This window comes from Oratosquilla oratoria, chromosome 13 (genome assembly GCF_046742065.1).
Source record: "Oratosquilla oratoria isolate Oo_2021 chromosome 13, ASM4674206v1, whole genome shotgun sequence".
NCBI classification, from domain to species: Eukaryota; Metazoa; Arthropoda; class Malacostraca; order Stomatopoda; family Squillidae; genus Oratosquilla; species Oratosquilla oratoria.
In genome coordinates, this window is record NC_134789.1 from 42,206,420 (window position 1) to 42,225,374 (window position 18,955).

An 18,955-nucleotide genomic window follows, 5' to 3' on the forward strand; every position below is an offset into this window, starting at 1 on the left:
CCGCCCCTCTCAGTAGCGGCGCTACACCCATCCTACGGTAATGCGTCCCTGCCAATAGGTTTGTTGGTGGCAGGGTATCATGCCACCTCGAAGGGCGCCTGCATTGCAGCACGGTAAGCCAGTGCAGTAGGATTACGATCCAAGTCCTAGCCCAGGCGTGAGGCTCCGCCTGGTGCCGTCCTCCCTATCCTCACTACAACCTGGCCCTGGCAGCCAATCATGAAAAAATCTCCCTCTAGTGGGGTGGCCGGCCCCCCAAATCCGGCTCCAGCTGACGCAGCTGGTAAGACAGCGTCGTCTACCCCGAATAAAAGACTCCTTGGCATCGAACATGCCCCAAGGCGCCTAAACTTTTTCGAGCTCGTGTTAAGTCAAATTATAACAACTTTTATGTGCGTTTCTTAGCTCCATCAGAATGCATTGCAGCCAGCGTTGCCCTCAATGGTAATAAAATCGCGGATTCGACCTTGAAATGTTCCATCCTAAAAATATCAAATATTGAAGAACAAGACGATGACTTCGTCCCTAATGATACATACCTTACTCCCGAGCTCCCTGAACGTCCCCATCCCTATGCTTTAGCCCCCGTGTATAACCTAGTGACTGTCGAGGAGGGCAGTAACGATGTCCTAGTATTTAATATGATCAACAAAATGATCGCCAACCCTCCACTCACTCCAGAAACCTTCACGCGCTTTGGTCGCAACACCTACCTAGTGAAGGTAAAACCCCACCAGGGATTTATGCTCCAGGGTACGTCCGGAGATCTTTATGGCAGCGGAATCATCAAGATTTATCCATTTTATGTCTATAATGGCTTAAAGGGTAAGATTTTTAACTCTTCCCTTAGTAGCCTTCCAACCACTACCCTTCTTAACATGTGCCCCCAGAACGTCTTGGATGCCCACGTAGTATCCAAGTATAGCCCAGAAGAACAAAAGTTTGTCCCAACACCGCTGATAATATTAAAGTTCTCCGACTCAAATCCCCCAGACGTGATCGTGATTGGGCCCCACCGCTGTACGGTTAGGTCCTACGTTCAATCGCCAAGGACATGCACCCGCTGCCTGCGGTACGGTCACTCCTCCAAGATCTGTAGTTCTCCTGCCCTCTGCCGCAACTGCGCCAAACCATCCCACGTCACTGAGGGTGAATGCTGCGATCTTGCGCCAAACTGCGCTGCTTGTAATGGCACTCACCGCACATTCTCGAGGGAGTGTGAGGAACACTCCTGGCAAAGACTGGTCTCGGAAACTGCGTACAATAACCGAACCAGCTTTCGCGGTGCGGCAGCCATCCTACGGGGGGGTCAGCGCCCCACGTCTTACGCATCGGCAACGAAGGCTTCAGTAAAGGCTAACCCGTCGCTCCTTCCCTCATCATCACATCCGGATACCACATCATCCGCCGCGACCGTCCCCGCACAATCCTCTCAATCTTCACGCCAGTCGACCTCCCAACGTGTCATATCTCGCGTCACCGACAGTAATCTCATACTTGATTCTCCCCCTCCACATCTGACAAATACACCCAATCTTGGCACTCTTGATCCAGTTAATCCTTCTTCTCGACCCGTAATGTCTTCTGATAGATCACCGAAGAAGCGCCCTGAAGCCAGTAAGTCACAATTGCCCCAGAACAACTCTAAGCCTAGCAAGTCATCAAAATCTTCAACTAAGGTCTATAGATCGCCCACACCATCCTTTGAAAAAAAGCCCCCCACTTCGGGACAATCGTGCTCTCAGCCCCCATTGGCGCAATCTAGCGCAAACTCTTCATCAATGAGTGACTTCCCCCAGATGACATCCATTTCCACCCCGTCGTCTGTGCAGGATGGGGAGATTCCTGACACCGAAGACGTTATGATGAAGAGCCCAAGCAACTCCACAACTTCGCTCTTGGACCTTCCATCATTCCCGCAGTTACCTAAACATCACCCTGCCCTTTCCGGCAAGAAGCTTCCCCAGAAACGACCCCTGCCCGACGGCGACTCGAACGACCGCCCATCCAAGACCGCGCCCTCCAACACCTCCCTTCAGCCGCCTCCCTCAGTGTCCCCCAAATCCAATAAAAAGCTTACACAACCTCACCCTATCAAAACCACGCCAGATCCGTCGAGGAAACAACCGCCACCTAATCCCGATCCATCTTCTAAATCACCAGAACAAAGACCGAAAGAAAGAGACCAGAGAGCCAAGACCTTACCTCAAAAAACTCCTATGGGACGCGAATCTCGTAAACCCCATGATGGCCAACTTAAGCCGTCCCCCATCGGGGGGCGGCACTCTAATTAATTCTTCAAATTCTCACCACCCACGACACTCCTTCAATGGAACATCCGAGGTCTTCGTGCGAACGGGGAGGAATTGAAGTACCTCCTCCGTGAACACAACCCCGGAGTTGTCTGTCTTCAAGAAACTATGCTTCCCTCCAGTCACTATAATCTAGGTATGAACTACAGGTTCTACGGTACCGTTCCTGCAGCCGGTTCTCCAAGCAGGGGCGGTGCTGCAATAGTCGTCCACGCAAGCGTTCAACATTCTACCATCCCTTTGCGCACAACTCTCCAGGCGACCGCTGTACGGGCCATCATTAGCAAGAGCTACACGATCTGCTCCCTATACCTGCCACCAAGCTCTAGCGTTAATGCTTCCGACATTCAAGAACTTGTCGATGCACTCCCACCCCCATTATCATTCTTGGTGATCTGAACGCACACAGTCCTTTGTGGCATAGCTCTTCCCGTAACGAGAAGGGCCGCACCATTGAAAAACTTTTAGAGGAGAACGAGGTCTCCCTCATTAACGATGAAAACCCGACTTATCATAACATCTTCCTCAACACTACTTCTGTCCTGGACCTCGGAATCTGCACTTCAGCGGTCCTCGTGGACTTCTCCTGGAGGGTGTGTGCGGATTTACACGGCAGCGACCACTACCCGATAGTAGTCTCTCGTGTTTCTCCTCCCCCCATCTCCCAGCCCCAAAGGTGGAAGTTGAAAGCGGCAAATTGGCCACTCTTTGGGGAGCTGTGCTCCGAACTAAGTGACTTGCGAGTGGATGACCCGATTCAAGCTTATAATCAATTCGTCTCAATTATTCTTAACGCCGCCGGCGGTTCTATACCGGTTAGCCGCCCACCGATTGGCAGACCACCTGTTCCCTGGTGGGACAACACCTGCCGGAAGCTTCGTGACACCGCTCGTTCCTGCTACCGGCGTTTCCGTCGCCTTCCGACGGAGACCAATAAGATGGTATACCAGAAAGCGGTTGCGACCAAACGAAAGTATATGAAGGAGGCGAAGCGCATATCATGGCAGAACTACGTATCGACCATTAAAACGTCGACGCCTTCGGCGTCAGTTTGGAACCGAGTGAAGAAGCTTTCCGGCAGGTACATACCATCTCCTCAACCGTCCTCCTTATAAATAACACCGTTATCTCAGGCCACACACTTCTCCCGTATTTCCAGCTCTACTGCCCTACATCGAGAACTCCAGCTACCGGATCACGTGACGAATTCTGATGACCACGCTCCTACCGACACTGAAACTTACAATCTGCCCTTCTCCCTCCGCGAACTCAAGCATGCTATCGACCAGACGCCGAATACTAGCCCAGGCGACGACACGATTAGTGTGGACATGATTAAACACCTTCCTTCGGAGACTCTCATAACCCTTCTAGCGATATATAACAGGATTTGGTACTCTGGTCTCTTACCATTATCTTGGCGATTGTCTACGATCATCCCCATAGCCAAGCCAGGCAAGGATCACCAGATCCCTTCTAGTTACCGGCCGATCGCCCTGACGAGTGTATTGTGCAAGATATTTGAGAGGATGGTCAACCTTCGACTTACCCACTACCTGGAGAGTAGAGACCACCTCACCCCTTACCAATTCGGCTTTCGTCGACACCGCTCCACCTTAGATCCTCTACTCCGTTTTTCGACACACGTGCAGGACGCCCTAGTGCGCAACATGAATACCATCGCCGTCTTCTTCGACCTGGAGAAGGCGTACGACACGACTTGGAGAGGGGGTATCTTGATGAACCTCCTCGTGATGGAGTAAGGGGTAGGATGTTTTCCTTCCTTCGAGCTTTCATATCAGATAGGACTCTGAGAGTGAAGATCGGTGGAGCATATTCGTCGCCCAAACCCCAGGAGCAAGGTGTCCCCCAAGGCAGCGTCATCAGCCCCACCTTGTTCTTGGTCAGCATCAATGGAATAGCCCAGGCGGTTGCTGAGGCAGACACTTCACTCCAGTGCTCACTCTTCGCTGATGACTTCCTTTTGTACTTCTCCTCCATAAACCTTTTCACAGCAATCACACGCACTCAGAGCGGTGTAAATGCTGCTACTTCCTGGGCCTCTCGCAGAGGCTGCCGATTCTCCTCATCGAAGACGGTGGCGATGCACTTTTGCAAGTCTCAACAACGACCGCGCCAGAAAGTTCCTCCACATATTATTCTGGGAGGCATTCCAATACCCTATGAGCAGTCGACTAAGTTTCTTGGGGTCATTTTTGACCAAAACCTTACGTGGAACAACCACATACTCAATCTTAGACAATCTTCCCTCTCCGCCCTCAACATCTTAAAGACGGTTTCTGGACGCGACTGGGGAGCGGACCAGCCTTCGCTCCTCAGATTATACCACGCCCTTATAAGATCACGACTGGATTACGCGTGCCAGATCTATTCCTCGGCAAGTGCGACGTCCCTCCACTCCCTCGATACGATACACCACCAGGCTTTGCGACTGTGTACTGGTGCCTACCGTACCTCTCCTGTCGAATCCCTCTACGTCCTCTCTGGCGATTTGCCGCTCTCTAACCGAAGGGAGCAACTTTTACTCTCCTTTTACTTCAAGTGCAAATCGTTCAGAAAGATACCATCTTTTGACGTGGTTAATAACGTGAGACTCAGGGATACATACAACACCAAAAGATCGGCTTCAGTCCCAGCACACATACGCGCGCTCCGTCTACTTGAGGAGGGAAGCGACTGCCCCCTTAAGGTGTCCGAATCCAGAAACTTTGATACCCCACCTTGGTGCAAGCCCATTCCCGAGTTCTGCCCCATGGAACAATAAAAAAGTGGACACCTACCCTACATCATTGCTGCCTCGTTTGAGGAGCATAAAGAATCACATGCCGACTCCATCGCGGTCTATACTGACGGGTCAAAATCTCCCGCTGGTGTGGGCTGCGCAGCCGTAACATCGTCTCAAACTTTCACGGCAAAATTACCCTTCACCTCATCTGTCTTTACGGCTGAACTTTACGCAATTTTACTCGCTTTGAAGCACTTTATTCTTAATTCAGATTTGAATGATTTTACCATTTATAGCGACTCTCAATCATCAATTTTAGCACTTACTAATTTTATTCCGTCCCACCCCGTGATATCTGAGATCCAAGAGTGGCTAACGAGAACAGCAGCCAGGGAAAAAACTGTCCGATTCTGCTGGTCCCCTGGACACGTTGGTATCATTGGCAATGAGAAGGCGGACAGAGCGGCCAAATCTGCGGTGGCCCGTCCCTTACCATCGCGCGGGGACTCTCCCTTTTCCGACATCCGCACTACCATCTCCCGCGTGCGTAGAAAGTTTGACACCACCTGGGACAATATTAGAACGAACAAAAAGCTACGGAGCATAAAATGTTCTGCAGATCGCTGGCCACTTCTTTCCCACCACAACCGTTTCTATCCGAAACTTTTAAACCGTTTACGTATTGGACATACAAAGATAACCCACGAATTTTTATTCTCTCTTCCCCGGATTCCCCCTTCTTGCGAGAGGTGTGGCTCTCCCTTTTCCGTTCGTCATTTCCTGCTCGAGTGCAGATACTACGAGCCTTGGCGGCGGAAGTGGGGCCTCCCTCCTGACCTCCGTAAGATACTTGGTGCTACACCCATGATACAACCCCTTGTAGGATTTTTAAAAGACGTTAATTTATTCTATTATATCTAATCTTAACTGTGTCGTACCTATGTATTGGTAATCTTACTTCTATTGTAGTTCGTAATTATTTTAATAATTAGTCAGACAATAACGTTGTAGTTGTTTTAATTTTTAGAATCTAATATTTTAACCTCGTTATCTATTTTATCCCATGGCACGAATGGTCTAACGACCCTGTGCCGGGCTTTTGCCCACTCTAATTAATCAATCAATCAATCATTGAAAGAAGGAAAAGTTCCAGAAGATTGGAAAAGAGCAAATATAGTACCTGTATATAAAGGGGGAAATAAAGAAGACCCTACCAACTATAGACCAGTCTCTCTAACAAGTACAATAGCAAAAATTTGTGAAAGAATGATCAAAAATAGATGGTTAAAGTATTTAGAAAAAAACAACATGCTAAATCCAAGGCAATTTGGATTCAGACAAGGATGATCATGCATCACCAATTTAATATGTTTCTATTCAAGACTAATAGACATAATACAAGAAAGAGATGGATGGGTTGATTGTGCATTTCTAGACCTAAAAAAAGCTTTTGACAAAGTACCACATAAGAAGTTGCTTAAGAAATTAGAAACTGAAGGAGGAATACAGGGCAAACTGCTTAAATGGATGGAAGACTTTTTGCAAGAAAGAAAAATGAGAGTAGTGATAAGAGACAAACACTCTAATTGGGATGAAGTAATAAGTGGTGGTCCACAAGGAACTGTTCTAGCCCCAATAATGTTTGCTATATATATTAATGATATGGATAAAGAAATTGAAAGTTATATGAGCTTCTTTGCAGATGATGCAAAACAGTTAAAAAAAGTGAACACTGAAGAAGATTGTGAATCACTGCAGAGTGATCTCAATAAAGTATGGGAATGGAGTAAGAAATGGGAGATGGAGTTCAATATATCTAAGAAATGTGTGTGACGAATTTGGTTGATGATGTGCGTGAGTGGCTGGAGGAGCAAGATGAAGTTCAGGGACACCATGAAATGAATGACGACGAAATCATTGCCTCTGTAACCGGTGAAAGGGAGGACAGCAGCAGTGAAGAGGAGCCGGATGTGAACGTGAAGAAAGTAAGGCTTTCTCAACTCCGCTCATACGTTGATGCCTTACTTGATTATACGACTTAGAGCACCATCCCTGAAACTGCCTCACATTATGGATCTCTGAGAATGTTGAGGGAATTGATCATCAAGGAGCAGCACCAGCCAGGTCGTCAAGGAAAAATAACGAGTTTTTTCACTCCTGCACCACCAGTTAAAGTCTGTGAACCTGGCCCATCACAAGATGCAAGTACCTCACTACCGGATTTCAAGGGATTTTCATCAGATGAAAACGAGTAAAGAACACTTATTTCAACCTCAAACTAATGTGTTATGTTCCACTATGTGTTAAGGTTAGTTGAAGGGTGAATTTGGGTTTATAACTTTGTATTTTGGACTAAAAAAAAAAAAAAAAAAATTGTGCATATATATATATATATATATATATATATATATATATATATATATATATACATATATATATTTATATATATATATATATATATATATATATATATATATATATATATATATACACACACACAACTCTAAGGAAATTAAAATAGGTCATGCATTGACGGAAATGCACCCCAGCTTTTTTGGTAATGCATTACTTCTCCGGCGGTAACATGCCTAGCTCTGATTATTACATGTATATGGGTTCTGGATTGCATAAAGTCTGAGTACAGGATCAAGAAAAGGTTAAAATATACTGTTTTATGGAAAGATGGAGAGGTAAAACCATCAAGGTGATAAAGGAGAGATTAAGGTAGATCTAAAAAATGAGAGATAATAAAAGTTGGAATGCTTTATCATTCCTGTGTCTCTAGGCCACAATGATATCACAATATATATATATATTTATATATATATATATATATATATATATATATATATATATATATATATATATATATATATATATATATATATTGTCAGTGTATTTGGGCAGGAGTTTTTCTCTAATGCATGTTTCATTAAAAGTGATGGCTAGTTGTGCATTAATAATTTTCTTAATGGTATTTTCCATATACCTTATTAAGGATTTGTTTTCCTTAGGAAGGAAATTTATGACTTGGCTGTATGTAGTCATATTAGCTAGATCGCGATTTCGGGTTCAAGACCCTTCTTCAGTAGCTATAGGGATAAGAATTAATCCAAAGATTCTATACATATGTATATATGTATATATATACATATATACATATATATACATATATACATATATATATATATACATATATATATATATATATATACACAGTTCAGATAACTATTATGCATACAAAAGTTGTAACAAAACTCACTTCAGATCAAATCAAGTAATATATTTCATGGTTTCTTCTACAAAGAAACCATAGAAATTCTTTTTACACAAAACAAATACCTACCTCATAGTTGGCCTTCCCAGCCTTTTTCAACCTTTCAGAAGCCATGTCAGCATATATCTCGCTTCTCCAATTTTGATCATCTAGACCCACAAGAAAAAGGAATTCTGCATTGGCTTTTTCTATGGGTATTATTGTTTCTGGAAAGTCATCTGGATGGTACATACAGTCTGCAACATTTACAACACCATCATCTCTTACCTGCAAGAATAATACAAATTTACAATTTCTGGTGAAAACCAAGTAAAAATATGAAATGCTTTTATTATCACATGAGTGTATTATGACTTTGGGCAACTGAATGTTTCACCCATGTTTCTTCATTGGCCTAAGCTACCCTAAAACAAAAATGTTAGTTATTAAAGATTTTGTATGATGTATAGTAATATTGCAACTATAAATGATAACATAGTACATAACTGGAGGATTTAATCATGGTACCTGTTTGTGGTTGTTCTACAAGATGGACAGCACAGCTGACCATTTTCAAAATCTACCTCACCTCCATCAGGAGTTGTAGCCCTTTCATAATTCTGTAAATGGCCAGTAGATAGCCTCTTTCTCTTCTTTGTTCCAGGGTTGGTAGTTGCAGTTTGGATAATCTCTGTTTGTATGTCAATTTAGAGTGTTGGTGCCATCTTTGTCATTGCTCTTTGGATTCCTTCTAATTTCTTTATATTCTTTTTTGTACTGGGTGTCCATAGGGTTACAGCAATCTTGGTCTTATCAGTGTAACTAATATTCTCTTTACCATTTTCTCATCCGAGTAGTCAAAGACCACTTTCATTTACCTAGTTGTATTTACCTAGTTGTAATATATGGGAAGGGAGCTATGCTCGTGGTGACCCGTCTTTGTATCTCTCCACATCAAGTTTTATCTCAAAATCTTGTATAGTGTTTGCATATACTGTTTTGTTGTCTAATTTGTTCCATGTATTTATCACTCTGTGTGGGAAACTGTTCCTTTTCAAGTTTTTTCTATAACTGTCCTTTTTCAATATTAGAACAGCCTTCAGGAACAGGTTATGTTCACATATTAAGATTCAACTACATCAGACTAACCTCCAACTGACCTAGTTCACACTATACAACAGGCAGAATTTGGTTAAGAATTTTTTATGCAGAAAATAATGTTTCTCTGTGAGACTAACCTCCACGTCAGCTAAGTCAAACTGCAGGCCAGGAATGATACTCCCGTGAAGTCTGAAAGCTGCCTGCACATTTGCATTACAGCCATTAATCCAGACACTTGCCTTGACCTTAGGGATATAAGTTGCCATTGATAATGCAAGATCACCTCCTTTACTCACTCCAATTGTTCCAACACCAGACTTCATCACCTGAAAGGGAAAGGCCATGGTTATTTTTTTCCTAATATTTTCAACACTTAAAATCTCTATATTTTGTTAACTGGTTAGTTTGACTTAAACTATGGGAGATATTTATATATGCATGAATTTCCATCTCATGGAACCAATTCATGCAAGATGAACTGCGGAGCTGCCCATTTTCAAAACCCATCAATTCCCTCACTTCCATCGGAGCGCAACCCTGAGGGGCTGAAACTTGGTCTTTAGACTGAGCCCAAGATCTCTCTCAAATTTAACTGTTTCTTACACTTTTTCATGCATGGAGAGCCAACATCTAGTGACTGCTCCCCTCCTACCACTTTCGGTCAGTGACACAGAATCAGTTTTACATCAATACAACATAGGCAACAAAAGTTTCTTCCCAGAGATCTATGGGAGGGCCAAATAACAGCCACTGGTTGCAGGTTTTTCACTTATTGAAGCTCAATGTAACAATTATCATTATCATTATTGTTGCTGTCAATCATAATCATCATCATCATCCATCAACTATCGTCATCAATCATCGTCTATCAATCATTATCATCTATCAATCATCATCATCTATCAATCATTATTATCTATCAATCATCATCATCATCACCCATGAATCATCACTATCCATCAATCATCATTATCATCCATCAATCGTCATCATCATCCATCAATCATCATCATTAACATCATAATCCATCTATAATCATCATCATCCATTATCACCATCATCATCCATCAATCATCATAATCATCATACATCAATCATTATCATCATCATCACCCCTGTTGAGCAGGGAAGGGAAAAGTCAGTGGATATGTGTGAGTGACAAATGGGTGTTCTATAGATTTTTTTTATGCAGTCTGAAGGCTCCCAGTATTCTCTATTTTCTGCATGAGGTGACAAGGAGGGAGGGTCACCATATAAACGAAGTGGTTCTGCTATGGATGCACTGTGTCTTGCTGCATTGTTTCTGACCTGGGCAGTGGGTAGGAGTCAGAGATGACCCTTCATTCATGAGGAGTTACGACGAGAGGGAAACAATGAATGGGAGTAGGTGTGTGCCTTGGCTGATTACTTTCCTTTTATGGGGGAAGAAACTCTTGATAAGTAGATATACATACATATACCAAAGGCTTTTTCCCCCTTACACAGGGGATATACAAGTTATTATTACTACTACTATTGTTATTATTGTGATATTATTGTTATTGTTATCATCATTATTATTATCATCATAATTATCATTGTTATTGTTAACATTATTAATATTATCATATCATTATCATTCTATTATTACACTGGTCAACAAAATTGATTACAATACCTGTCTCACAACCAAAAGGAGATGAACTTGAGAGAATTTTTCTGCTGTTTTCAGATTTTTTCTATCAGGCATAGTTTTTCTGTGATAGCATATTAAATTTTGAGCAATTATAACTAATAAATGAGGATGATATTTCAATGAAACTTACCTTTACAATGTAGAAATGTATGATTTTCGAGCGTATTTTGCTTCTGGGAGATCCCTCTTTAGTGTCTAACAGTAATCAGCCAACATTGAAGAGCTCCACTTCCCTTGATAGCGGGTTTCTATGTTCAGAATGTCCTGCTGAAACCTTTCAACGTGTTCGTCACTGACGGCGCCAAGATTTGCAGGGAAAAAGTCCAAGTGAGAGTCTCGACCTTGTAGGATGTCAGTAGCTCTTATACGATTTCAGAATAGATATTTACATTGTGATTCCCCAAAAAACTCTGCACAAACTTTCTTAAATGACAGCCATGCAGCTTATTCAAGATCATTTAGCTCTTCAAAAAAAATCTGGTCTCTCATCAGCTCGCTAATCTGTGGTCCAACAAAAACACCTTCTTTGATTTTTGTATCAATTACTCTAGGAAATCTATTTGTCAAATATGTAAATCCTTTGCCAGTTTTACCCATACCGTTAACAAAAATTTTCATCAACCCAAGCTTAATATGTAAAGGAGGCAGATAACTTTTCTCTGAATCAACAAGAGGAGGACTGACAACATTCTTCTCTCAGAGATCATTTTGGCCACCCATTCTTTTCATAATGATTTTTCTTATCCTGACTGTCCCACTCACAGAGAAATCCACAAAACTTTGTGTAACCCAACTGTATTCCAAGTAAAAGTGACACAACCTTTAGGTCATCACAGCTATTCCATTTATGTTCTTCATACTTAATTTTTTGCAATTGAAGTTTCATACTCTTATATGTTTCCTTTATGTTAGCTGCATGGGCCTGAGAAACAGAAGGAAACTTATTTCCATTTCGGACCAAACCAGCTTTCAAGGTCACTTTTCAAGAATCAATAAACAAATGCCACTCATTCCTGTTCCTCCATAACAAAATATACATCATTGCAAAATACTACACCATCCTCAAGTAAGAAAAACTGTTCAAAATCACAATGTCACTTACGGTAAAAACTAATTTTGGATTCTTTCTGGAGAAGATTCCAGCCCTTTAACCTGGAAGCAAGAAGTCCAGATTGCTTTTTTGACAAGTTTAAATCCCACACAAGATAATTCAGATCTCCCTGACTCAATAAGTGTGGTTCCATTGAAGAACAAATTGGCTGAGAATGCATAACAATATCACGCACTGTTGCCAACTGTTTCATTGAAATTTATCCCACGTAACACACATAATGTAACATACCATGGAACACAAAAACTGTGGGTAATGGAATAAATTGGAGACTATTTTTGGATTCTGCATGCAAATACATATAAGATACAGCCATTGTTTTCCTTGGGACAAATTCTTTGTTGACCAGTGTTATTAATCTTGTCATTAATAGTTCTATTATTTTTATTATCACTATTCTCAATTATCATTATTTCCATTTCATAAGCTCCTTGAGCATCCACCAATCACAAAGATGTCTCAACAAAGAAAAAGAGAAAGGGCCACTCTACCTCCGTATATCTGTCCAGTAGGCACTGACTATCTTCCTAAATGAAATGAAAAACATAGAATAGGAAGACTACACTATCAAGTTTGACATATGAACAAAGATTGGAGAAATTACATCTATCAACACTGGAACAGAGAAGAGAAAGAGGTGATTTGTTGACCATTTACAGAATTATGAAAGGGATGGAAATTCTCAATAGAGACGACTTATTAAAATGGGACAGAAGAGAAACAAGAGGACACAAAAAGAAGCTAAAGAAGGACAGTTACAGAAGAGATTTGAAAAAGAATAGCTTCCCACATAGAGTGATTGATGTCTGGAATAAACTAAATAGAGAAACAGTGAGTGCCAAAACTATACAAGATTTTAAGAATAAACTGGATGCAGAGAGATACGAAAACGGGTCACTACGAGCATAGCTCTCATCCCGTAAAATACAACTAGGTAAATACTACTATACCCTACACTAACAATTGCAAGACAACAACACAATATATCTTTCCTGAGTGACTTATGGTCTCACCTGGAGGCTGTTGCCTGTTACCTGAAAGTTGCAAATCTTCTACAGCAAGAGAGACCAGGGGCAATAGATTGATTGATTGACTGACTCCAATCACATATCTTGTTTAGATTTTCTTATTAAGATATGATGGAGTTTAAATTTGTCTTGGTATTTTGGCACTGTCTAAATTAAATAAAGTTTGTACATCTGTCTACTCTAGCTCATCTATAGATTTGGAACATGACTATTATAGTGCCAATACTGATTCCTGCGGTAACTCACTCATCATATGCCCATATAACCAGAGTTACCACTCACAAATTATGCCTTGACTAAACATCATAGAATACTTTTTGGTTTCATACAAAGGCATACCTGCAACACCCAATGTTTCTCCCAAGGCACTTGATACCAAAGATTTTGAGATGTTGACATTAAGTATCCATGTCTCACAGCTGTAAAACAAAATGGTATACAAACTACTTGAATATTTAGCTTATAGTCCTGCATTGACATCAATAATGTTATACTCTCAGGTTGAGTACCAGTCCTTCCTGACATGATACACCATTGTTATGTATTACACTACCAAGGTAATTGAATCTTTCCAAGAACTCAGTGTCTTTGCCACGTGTGTAGATGGACCAAAATGGATCATCCAAACCACTAATTCCTGGACCTTGGTCCCAGTCCAGAAGACTTGGAGTCCCAGTGGTCTTGTCTTCTTTGTAGTGACTTGAAGGCACAACTTTGACCTCAAAGAACCCCACAAGAATTACAGCATCATTGCCAAAAACAAGGTCAGTGACATTAGTGTTGCCAATGGATTGTCCACAATAATATTAATCAACAACTGTGTTCAATACAAATTAAATTTCCTGGGTGCAAAGTTGAGTTACATATTTCTCTTTCTGAATTATCCACCTATCATTGCCTCTCATCTTTTTTTATGCTCATGAGTGACACAAATATGCAGTTAGTCCTTCCTGTCTCCATTTTTGAAAACTGGAACTATCAGTTTCCATAAGGAGAATTTCCTGTGATGGTTTTTTTAACTGTATTAGGAGTAGCAAGTGGGATTTTCAATTTAAACAACCAATGCAATTCAAATTATCTATTGATGTACATATTACAACCAATTTCATAATATACAACACAAATAATGACATCTATGAACTAACAAAATGACCACTGTCAAGGCCAACTATCTTGGCTTTTAATTCTTAAGAATTTCTGTTCAAATCCAGAACTATATAGAAGATGGAACACCTCATCCTACACTGCTCTACTCTAGCCTTACCCAGACAAGAACACAACATCTCTTCCTTGTGTGACTTATGGGCCAATATGATGGCTTTTACCAGTTACCTGGTAGTCATGTGTCTCCTGCAAGAGAGGCCTTTGGCAACAAATTGATTGACTGATCCAGGACTAGTGGTGGGTACCTATTTGTGGTGGTCTTTAGAGATGAATATCTGCCATTTTCAAAACCTGTCAACCCCATTACCTTCACCTGGAGGTGTAGCCATATGAGGACGATACTATGTCCTTGGATTGAGCACAAGATATCTAACAACTTTGACTGTATATACTCCACCTTTACATACAAGTAGAGTTGACAACTGGTGACTGTTACCCTCTTACTACTGAAAACTAGTGGCATAATAACAGTTTCTAACCAAAACAACATAGACATCAGTCCAAAGTTTATTCTCAAGGAAATTAGTGGGAGGGCCTGAGGACCACTGTCACTCACTGTGGGGCTAAAGGAGACTCAGTGCTACAATAATTATTATCATCAAGGACCTATAAGTTTCTATTATAGTGTATCATATATTATCTTAATCTATTAAGGATGAAACGCACGAGAGGCTGTTTAGCTGCTCAACCGCTACAGCTGTTTAGCCGTTTTTATAGAACTCACTACTTTTAATGGAATTGCGCGCATTAGCGGTTAAGTAACTAATGCGCGCAATTCCATTAAAAGTAGTGTGTTCTACAAAAATGGCTAAACAGCCGCAGTGGTTGAGTGGCTAAACAGCCTCTCGTGCGTCTGTAGCCTTATAGTTTTTTCCCCTTGTATATATTAGATATTACCATATCATATTTAAGAAAATAAATAATGTGCTATATTCTAGTTTACTTTTGTTTAGCACCTTATAGGCACTGGCAGCTCAAATGAAGAAAACGTGAAACTGCAGTACATACCATATGTACACCAAAGGCTTTTTCCCCCTTACAAGGGGGGTGGCCAAAAAACAAAGGTATAAAATCCACTCCCACCCATTCCATCCCCATATACTCCACTCCCATTCACACCCCTCCCTCCCTCTTATCTTGGCTCCTCCTGGATGACGGGTTATCCCTGCATCTCGCCCACTGCCCTGGGTCAGAAGCAGGGCAGCAAGACATAGCACATGCATAGCAAGGCCACTTCATTTAATCAGTGACCCCCTATTCTCCATCCCCTCATGCAGAAAAAGAGAAGACAGGGAGAAATCCCTCTAGGCTTCATCAATTCAGTATTCAAATATACTCCTTTCCCCCCCCCATTCACCAACTCCCTCCTTTCCATGCATCACAGCATCATCCATGCACAACCATTCTCCATTCACCCCTATCTTCTGTCTTCTCCCTTCTTTCCTTCCTCAAGACAGTCCTCTCTTTCCCAATGCCCTTTTTACTCCATCCATCCATCTCATCTTTGGTTGTGCCCTCATGTTGACTCCTTCCATCTCTGCCTTCCACACCTCTTTTATTAGACTTTCTTCACTCATTATTTTCATGTATCCAAACCATCCCAATACTCTTTCATCCATCCCATCTCCAAACCCCCTTTCCACCTCCATTCTCCTTGTTTTACACTCTATCCAGCCTAGTAACCCCTATTATACTTCTCAGGCACCTCATCACAAACACATTCAAACTCCTCCTCCCTTATGTTCCATGTTTCTGCCCCATACAGCGCTGTCGACACAATCACTCCTTCATACAATCTCCTCTTGGTATCCATTCCCAAATGTCTATTTCTCATTACACTTTTAAATTGCCCAAGGCATTTACTTACTTCTCTCAATCTACATTCTACCTCCACCTCTACTCCTCCCTTTCCTGCCACATTCACCCCCAAGTATCTAAAACTGCAGTACTTGCTATTAAAATCCAGTGACTCAGAATAAACAAGTCCACCCCCAACTATATCAATAACCCATTTTCACAGTCCTTGGTAAGTGAATCAATCAATTGTTGCCTCAAGTTTCACAAGTGGAAAATATGCTTCTGACCCAGGGCAGTGGTGCAGGATACAGGAATGACCCATCATCCATGAGGAGCTAAGATGAGAGGGATGAAAGGGTGGTGTACAGGAGTGGAATGGGTGGGAGTGAAATAGGTGGGAGTGGGTATATGCCTTTTAACTTGGCTATCTCCCTTGTAAGAGGGAAAAAGTCCTTGGTAGACAGACAGAGACTTGGTCTGAGGCTTAGGATTTAAGAGCATAAGCCCTTACAGCCACCACATGCTGTGTGGTATATGAATTACCTCCCTCTGGCTGGCCACTTCCAGAGATGGCACTAGCTCATTTGGCAATCAGGCTCCTTTTAGATTTGCAACTGTCCTAGAGTATTTTTCAAAGTATGAAGTAAGTTCAATATTGTATGCTTTCAGTAGTATGACTGCAGTTTTACAACTGGCTTTGAATTGCTACACTTGACTTTTGATGGCTACAAGTTCCAAGGTGTTTCAAAAGATACTGTCTCAACTTAATCCAGGCCTTTTCCTGTGCTAAAGAGTGAAATTTGAGAGACCCTCCCCACTTTGGGACCATCATCATGCTGTGTTGGAATGATGCCGAACAAAAGAAAGAGTAGGGAGGTTCTAAAAGATGACCAGCACCAGGATATGAACAAACTTCATATGGCTTGTCATAGTTGTTTTTCCTTAATATCTGGACACCTATCTGAGCATATAACTCTGAATTCAAATCCTGATCATCTACTGATACTAAAAAGAGGAAAGCTGAATTGCTTTTTTCTATTGGCAAAATTCTTTCTGGACATAGCCTTGGATCTGAAAGATTCTCTCTCAAATACACAACACTATCATCATGCACTCTTAATTGCTGAAATGTATCAAAGTTTACTGGGGGGATGAAACCAATGTGGGTATGAAACCCTAATCCTATAGGAGCAATACATCCATTGATGACTACAGTTGCTTTAATCTGGGGTATAAATGATGCCATTGAGAGTGCAAGGTCACCACCTTTGCTGGTTCCTATCACCCCAACTCCTGAGTCATTAATCTGTAAAGATATGGTAAATTTTATTTCAGTCTTTAAGAAGGTGAGCATACACACATTCTGCCCTTAATAATCTGCCCACATGAGAATTTGGTGTAGAGGCATGTGTGGAGAGGTTAAGTAGCATGAATGATAATACTATTCCTTAGGAGACCCTGTTGTATGATATTTTGGTTCCTGATAGGAGTTATTTTGTGGTACTCTGCATTCTCTACGAGGTAGACAGTTTGTTCAAATCTATTTAACTTATTCACATATAACCACTCTAGCACACTTCCCATTTTGTGACATCCACTAAGTAACACATGACATGAGATTGAGGAAATGGTACATCAGAATGGGCGAATCAAAGACAGAAAAAAAAGAGAAAAAAGAAAATTGAAAGTGGCCTATACCAACATTGACGGATTAATTTCAGGACTGAATGAACTTAATGATTACCTGCTAGAGGAAAAACCAGACATAATAGGAAATGTGGAGACTAAACTAAGGGGTGAAATACCCATCCATCGATGTTGGACATGGACTATACAATTACTGGATTAAAAACAGACAAGAAACAGGGAGGAGGAATCATGTTCTTGGCCAAGAAAAACTTGAATGTGACAAAAATTGTGGAGGGCAAAGGTAATGTAGAACTGATCAGGATAAAAGTCGAAGACAAGAACATGAATAGTAGAAAGTTTGTGGTGACTTATGTGCCCCCAAACACGAATGCTTGGAAAGAGAACGAGCATATAAAAATGCTAGAAGATACAAGGCAATCATTAAATGAGATACTAATGGGCGGGGGTAACCTGGTAATTATGGGGGACTTCAATTGCAAAGAAATGTGTTGGGAGAACATGACAGTGAGAGGAGGAGAGGACTTGTGGGGTAATGTACTACTGGACATGACCATGGAATATACAATGACTCAGTGGGTCAGTGAAAACACCAGATATAGAAATAACGAGGAGCCATCTAAACTAGATTTAATAATTACAACAGAACCTAAAATTGTGGATAAAATCCAAGACACCAATCTTCCTTGTGTGACTTATGGGCTAATCTGATGGCTTTTGCCAGTAACCTGGTGGTCATGTGTCTCCTGCAAGAGAGGCCTTTGGCAACAAATTGATTGACTGATCCAGGACTAGTGGTGGGTACCTATTTGTGGTGGTCTTTAGAGATGAATATCTGCCATTTTCAAAACCTGTCAACCCCATCACCTTCATCTGGAGGTGTAGCCATATGAGGACAACACTATGTCCTTGGATTGAGCACAAGATATCTAACAACTTTAACTGTATATACTCCACCTTTACATACAAGTAGAGTTGACAACTGGTGACTGTTACCCTCTTACTACTGAAAACTAGTGGCATAATAACAGTTTCTAACCAAAACAACATAGACATCAGTCCAAAGTTTATTCTCAAGGAGATTAGTGAGAGGGCCTGAGGACCACTGTCACTCACTG

The 18,955-nt window shown here is 41.6% G+C and overlaps 1 protein-coding gene across 2 annotated transcripts in view; it reads right to left on the bottom strand.

The window, feature by feature from the left end:
* Positions 1-18,955, bottom strand: part of LOC143032402 (acyl-coenzyme A thioesterase 5-like) — a 110,992-nt gene that overhangs the window by 19,490 nt on the left and 72,547 nt on the right. For both annotated transcript variants that reach the window (XM_076197127.1, XM_076197126.1), the window contains exons 7-8: positions 9,553-9,741; positions 8,405-8,602 (exon numbers count right to left, since the gene is read on the bottom strand). In XM_076197127.1, the coding sequence (XP_076053242.1) occupies positions 8,405-8,602; positions 9,553-9,741 (387 nt within the window). The remainder of the gene's footprint in view (positions 1-8,404; positions 8,603-9,552; positions 9,742-18,955) is intronic.